Raw genomic sequence first — 7,028 nt, 5'->3', positions numbered from 1 at the left:
GGTTAATGACGGATCAACTGTAAGTTAGTGCTGAGACGATCAAACAAGTCGTTAGTATTCCTTTGGGTACCTTTAGATTTCCATATCAAATTCATGTGACGTCCAACCTCGTATGAAGTGGAACGTTAAGAATAATTTTTCCGTTAAAGTATCAGCTTGAGTAGGAAATTGAGAATCTCGTCGGCTAAACTTACCGTATTTTTGTTAATTAGTTGCATCAAAACAATAATCATAAATACAATTTTTAATTTTATAAGAAAGTGGAAGTAGAAATATATATATATGAAAAGTTTACAAGTAACATCGATACCACTAGCCACATGCCCATTTGGTAACAAACAATAAATATACATAGATAAATAAATAACAAGAAAGAATATTTTGTTTCAACATTTTGATTAGATTTTTCCTCATCATCATCATCATCATCATCATCATCATCACTTTCGTCAAATTGTCTCTCAAACAAACCATTGAATCAAAGAGATCGTTGAATCAATAGGGTTGTTGTGTTGATAATAATAATAATAATAATAATAATAATGGGGTCGTGTATGAAATTAGCGGTGTGTATAATGTTCATGAGGCTGCTGTTTACATCCTCACCGGCCTTCGCATGCCTCCCTCAAACTCAAATGCATCCGTTCCTTCTCGATCTGAAGCTTCAGTGCCCTACCGCTATCGTTTCTTCTCCGCCCATCCAGGTATCAATCCATTCTTCATTTCTTATTATGTTTATTATTATTATTATTAGAATAGCTGAATAGGTTAGGACATTTTATTTTATTTTTTTTATTGAATTGTACTTTTTAAATTTTAATCATTCATTTTAGGTTTAATTTGGGGGAAATCATAAACAGAGGTAGTCTGTGAAACTTAACCATTAAGAGGTGTAATTCCAGTGTTGTAGATATCCATAGGCGCTAGTCGACCGGTGCGGTGTGGACTATTCATTAGCCGGATTGGAATTTAAATCTAATTATTCAAATATGTACCTAATTTTATATATAAAGTTTTCAATTTTGGTCGGTGGGGTACTGACTAGTGATAAATCGGGGATTAATCACGGGATGTTTACAACATTGGCTGTAACCAAACAACCTCTTAATGGAATCATTAACAGGCTACCAAACAACCCCTTACGCCTTGCATCAAGTTCGTGTTTTAATGATCAAATTGAATTGAACTTACTCTTGGATCTGATTATAGAATTATGCATATGAGCTAGGGTTGTAAACGAACCGAACGCTCGGCGAGCTATTTGGCTGGAAGTTACTTTATGTATTTTCGTTTTATAAATGAACGGACACGCATAAGGATTGTCGTTTGATAAACTAAATGAACAAACACGGACAAAGGCGTTATCTATTCAATTGTGTTCGTGGAAGTTCGATAAGATGTTTGTTTATGTGTGTTAATGTTGTTCGTTCATTAATGTTTTTTTTTAATGGCTTATCTAATCTTATCATATAGATTTAAGCAAAATAATAATAACTATAAAATAAAAATATATTATGTGATTAGTTTATAAGAAAATTAACATATGAATATGAATGTTCAAAAAAACACCAACACAAACTTGGTAATCGGACGGAACCGTTGACACTAGCCATTCTCGGTCAGCCAAGTCAAATAGAATAATGTTTATGTTCGTTTGTTTGTGTCACTGAACCTCACGATTCACAAACAAGTTCATTTCCTTAATGAATGTAAGGAAAAAAAAAGACGAAGTCTAGTAGTGCGGAATCCTCCTAGACTCGTTTAGTGGTGTAGAAGACGAAGAACACGATTACACATAAACAAACACACGAACAAACACACGAATGGGATAAACGAATCTGCAGATCCTTTATAATATAACCATAACACGTTACAAACCAAACATAAACCAAAACACGTCCGACCCGAGGTGAGCTCTACCTCGGGCCGTCCCACACGAATCTACCTCTCTGTTTCTCTCTAGACAATTGAACTGAAACACAAAAACTCTAACTTTCTGGATACTAAACCCTAAACAAGACACACATATACATAGATAAACCAACTTCGCGGGCTTGGGCTTGGGCCAGTAGGCGAAGTTTATGGCGAAGTTGTTCTAACTTCACCTAAGGCGAAGTTGTTCTAACTTCGCCTATGGCGTCTCCGCTGGTCAGAATTGCATAGCGACGGTCACAAAATGCACCAACAGACTCCCCTTGACCGTTGCTCTCAATTCTAACAAACACAAAAGATCATCTGTTACAAAGCATGCACCAACAATGAATGAGCACACAAACAAGAAATTTCGTTCATTTAGGTGTTCATGAACTATTCACTTGTCCGATAAAAGCTTAATGGGCGGACATGAACACGGCCTTGTTTGGTTAGCTTTGGTTCAGTTCGGTTTGTTTGCAACCCTAATATAAACTATGGATTTAGATTCAAATTAACAAGAAAACAATAGGATGAGCTGTATATTTAATGTCGTAAATACACTTCTTTAATATTAGTTGATTTTGTTATTAATCATTTTTCGGGTGCAGATTGATGGGGAGTTACTTAATAATATGTTGAGATCGTCTAAACCAAACACATATACAGTTATATTATTCTATGCTTTGTGGTGCCCGTTTTCCAAGATTATGCAGCCCAAATTTGATGCTCTTGCATTAATGTATCCACAAATGAAGCATGTGAAGATTGAACAATCTTCAAACCTACCAACGTAAGTTATTGCATTTAATCAGTTTCTATAAACATCTGTTCGTTAACGGTTACCGCTAGCGTGTGAACGAACTGGACGAACACAAATGGAGTTCAAAAATTGAATGTTTTTCCAAGATGTTGCAACCCAAATTTATATTCGTTAAACGAACGGGGTTTTCTAGTTTGTGTTTGTTCACTAATAAAATGAATGCGTTCATGTTTGTTAAGAAATGAACATGTTCATGTTCGTTCATTAAGTCTAAACAAACGAACATTAATGAACGTAAATCAACGGACTTAACTGAGCTAAAACCAATTAACTGTAAATGTGAACAACATGTTGGGTCTAAAACTTAACTGCTATTCTGCTAAAGACAAAATTGTAGTGGGCCTAAAAAGTTTACATGAATTTATTAACAAACGTAAGTGAACGAACTTAAACAAACGTAAACTAACAAACATAAACAATTGTAAACAAACTTACATAAATGAATTTAAAACGAATGTTCATGAACATAAATGAACGAATGAGACATGTTTTTATGTTCGTTCGTTTATTAAATAAACGAACTTCCCGTCGAACGATTCACTAAATGCTCGGTTTGTCTGTTGTTCTTGAAATTGGTCAAGTGGGTGTAACGGATTGAGAGTTGCCCAAAGTCTATTTTTATGTGTGCAAATTCTTAAAGATTCAGTTTTTTTTTATTATAGTATTGTTTTCAATTATCATTAATTCATTACCTGTGTTATAATAAATAGACAAAAAAATGTTTTGAGGTCAACTTTCCATTTATTTCTTTTGAGGTAAACTCAGCCCGCTCATCTTGCCACGTCAGCTTAAGCGGTTCGTGTAATTTGTGCAGTGTTTTCTCTATACATGGAATTCACAGTGTCCCGTCAATTGTAATAGCAAACAAAACGGATCGTGTTCATTATCATGGTCCAAAAGATTTGCACTCCCTTTCAGAGTTCTATCAAACAACTACAGGTGACATTTTTAAAAAATATTCAGTTTCAGCAACTGTTCATGTCTTATTGTTTCTAGAAGTAAAAGTGTAAACGAGCTGAACCGAGCTCGGCTCATTTAACTTACGACAGCTCGAGCTCGGCTCGTTTTGAGCTCCATTTCTGAAGCACGAGCTTGGTTTGTGAGTAGTTTTTCCAAGCTTGAGCTCGGCTCAGGCTTAGTTTGTTTATTATTTATGAACTAGTGTTTTTCCACCGGCGCGTTGCGCCGGGCAAGTTGGTAAACTCCAGGCAATGATAAAACCCAAACGTTATTAGTCGCAAGGTTTGAGGCGGTAAGTCGACGCGAAATCGGTTGGTTTCAGTCACGTGTGTTATTGTACCAGAACTAAAGCCAAAATAAAAACAAAAAAATAATAAAATTTGAGGTGGACCAAGTGACGTCGGCCGGTAAAACTCGGTCGTTGGTAAAACCCTACCATTGCCAATATCGGGTGTTGAGACGGCGAGTCTACGCAAATTCGGTTGGTTTTTGTCACGTTCGTTACGGTATCGGAACTAAAACAAAAAACAAAATCGGAATTTGGTCGGTTTTAGCTACGTTTGTTACGGCACTGGAACTAAAACAAAACAAAATTGACATCTGGTTGGTTTTGGTTACATTTGTTACAGACCGAAACTAAAACAAACAAAAAATGCCCAATAAGTGTTCGGCCGGTTTTTGTTACGTTTGTTACAGACGAAACTAAAATAAACTTAAAAGGACCAATCAGGTGCCGCAAAGTTGCCCAGTCGGGCTTTGCGGTTTGCGGCACCAAATTTTGTAATTATATTATATAATAATTAATTTATATACATCTGTAATTATTCTTTATAAGTATTTTAATTTTTTATAAATACACCACATAATGTATATTATATAGTTATTTTTCATAACTTATATATAATAATAGTTATTATAGAAGCATATATTTAATATATTAAATAAAGTATATATAAATAATATGGCTTGTGTTGGCTTGTGAGCCAACTCCAGCTCGATTAAAAGTGAAACTCAGTCTGTTTCTAAAGCTTGAGCTTAGCTCGTGAGTTGTTTTACAAGCTCGGGCTCAGGCTCGGGCTCAAGCTTGGTCCATTTTTTATTTTATAATAATTCATATACAGTTATAGTTATTCTTGATATGTATTTTAATTCTACTTTTTATATTTGATAACAATTATTATAAAAGTATATATATTTATCATTTTAAATTAAAATTATATAAATAATAGGCTCGCGATGAAAAGGGAAAGGTCAAGCATGGGTTCGTTTTTAAAGAAGCTTATTTACAGGCTCGAGCTTGGTTCGTTTCAGGCTCTATTTCCATAGCTCGGGCTTGGCTCAGGATTAATTAGTTTATAATTAGTCTTTATATATCTTTAATTCTAATTTTTATAATTTTTACACGCCCTGCTTGCGGTGCGCGCATATAATGTATATGTGTTAACCCTCGGGTGGGCAAAAGTGAAATTGCACTAATTTTGACGTGATTTTACTAATCTCGTGAAAATAACGTTAAAAGTGGCGGAAGGTTAATCAGGCATCATGTGGTGGCGTTGATAGCCAAAAGACAAGGGTACATGCACCGATCGGCGGTGTCCCGATGGTTGAGTGTTATGTGCCTTATGTCCAAGGCTTGATGCAAAACTACTATCGAGCCGGGGGTCTCACCGGAAGCAGCCTCTCTATTCTTAAAGGGTAGAGGTAAGGTTGTCTACATCTTACCCTCCTCAGACCCTACCATAGCTTTGCTATTGGTGGAATATACCGACCCTACCATGATTTTTATACATAATAGAATCAATATTATTCAATAATTTTTGTGATAACTTTATATGTGATTATAATTATTATAAAAATATGATTTGATTGTTTAAATATAAACTATATAAATAATAGGCTTGTTTAGCCTCCCAAGCCTACTTAAGCTCGGTAAAATGTGAAGCTTAAGCTTGGGCTTTTTTATCATGTATTATTTAATTTATATACATTTAAAATTATTTTTTTAGGATTATTTTAATTCCAATTTTTATATACAACATAATGTATATTATTTAGTAATTTTGGTCATAACTTTATATATAACAATAATAGTAATTCTTATAAAAATATATTTTATAAATTATAAGCTCGTTTAGGCTCATGACCAGCTCAAGTTGGTTTATTTAACAAGCTTATTTTTGGGCTCGAGATCGGGTTCAATATTTAAGCTTGGTTCGATCCCTATCTAGAAGTTATCATTGTAATATTTTATGATTCGTGAATCCTAACTTTTTTAGGACTCAAATATGCAATGAACATCACGGAAGATGATGATCAATGGTATTCTTCTTCTGATGAAAACACCTCCCAAGCTCTTCAATCATGGAAGGATGAACCCTATCTAGTCTTTTCATTATTATTCGTCTCATTAAAGGTGGTGTTATTATTATGCCCCGACATAGTATCCAATGTGGTAGCTTTGTGGGTTACATACATTCCGAGATTGAATCTAGCCATCTTTGGTGAGTCAAGGCAGCTTTTGACTCATGCGCTTCACTTGTTTAATGTGAAGTCTGTGTTTGGTAAGTTTACCATTAGCAAAAGTAGTCATCATGGTGCACGAGGTGCGCGTGTTTTGGTGTCGTCTTTGGCGTCGGTGTCGTTGGGAGAATCATCTCCTGCAAGGGAATGAAGGTGGTGAGTATAGTGGTTGATTTGTAGGGTATAAGTGCACAATGATAAAGATTTGCTTTGTTACTTTTATAAAAGTTTGAATGAGGTGAACAAGTTGTGTGTAATATATGATGTTTTTCTTATGTGTTTTTTTTGGATGATCTAAAATGAATTTAGTTCAAAATTAGAAAATTAAGATGGGAGTTAGATTTGAAACTGAAATTTGTTAAATGAATAGGAAATTGTCAAAGGGAGTAGATTAGATATTATGGTGCATTTGGTTTGACCAAATAATAATATCCGGTTTGGACCACTAACCCATAAACCAAATAATCATATCCGATTTGGACCATTGTTGACAAGTGACAACACATTCCAACATGTCCTTGCTGTTGAAAAATAATTTTCCCCTTTGTGCTGTGAAGTGTGGGTTGTTTCTTAACATAGTACATAGAAAGCACATGTCAATCTCAACAATTAATCTTATTAGAAAAATAACTATGGCTAGTTAAAGGGTTAATATTTTTATATTTAAAGTTAGTAAACATCTTTGTTTCTTCATAAGTTATTTCTTAAACTTGTAGATTGAAGACAATAAGTAAATTAGTGTGACAATAAAGAAACATTAACACCAGTAGTTCAGAGATCATGGTGACAACCAACACAAACATTTTTAATACCA

At 34.4% G+C, this 7,028-nt stretch overlaps 1 protein-coding gene across 1 annotated transcript; it reads left to right on the top strand.

Moving 5' to 3' along the window:
• The first annotated feature begins 527 nt into the window (after positions 1–527).
• On the top strand, positions 528–6,475 carry LOC143635039 (5'-adenylylsulfate reductase-like 5). Its single transcript, XM_077102949.1, has 4 exons — positions 528–704; positions 2,523–2,704; positions 3,549–3,673; positions 5,971–6,475. The coding sequence occupies exons 1-4, from the start codon at positions 543–545 to the stop codon at positions 6,363–6,365; spliced, it is 864 nt and encodes a 287-aa protein (XP_076959064.1). The 5' UTR covers positions 528–542; the 3' UTR covers positions 6,366–6,475.
• The last annotated feature ends 553 nt before the right edge of the window (positions 6,476–7,028 follow it).

The sequence above is a fragment of the Bidens hawaiensis genome, unplaced genomic scaffold (genome assembly GCF_021521415.1).
Source record: "Bidens hawaiensis isolate Kalapana, Puna unplaced genomic scaffold, B.hawaiensis_p1.1 tig00007389_1, whole genome shotgun sequence".
Lineage (NCBI taxonomy): Eukaryota > Viridiplantae > Streptophyta > Magnoliopsida > Asterales > Asteraceae > Bidens > Bidens hawaiensis.
The sequence above is the reverse complement of the archived record's forward strand: the minus strand, read 5'-3'. Positions and strand labels throughout refer to the sequence as shown.

Bases quoted from the DNA above. Each gene is read 5' to 3' on its own strand.
- LOC143635039 (XM_077102949.1), top strand. From the start codon at position 543: ATGGGGTCGTGTATGAAATTAGCGGTGTGTATAATGTTCATGAGGCTG. The intron at 2,705-3,548 runs GTAAGTTATTGC...TAATTTGTGCAG, and splicing joins CAATCTTCAAACCTACCAAC to TGTTTTCTCTATACATGGAA. The intron at 3,674-5,970 runs GTGACATTTTTA...TAACTTTTTTAG, and splicing joins GTTCTATCAAACAACTACAG to GACTCAAATATGCAATGAAC.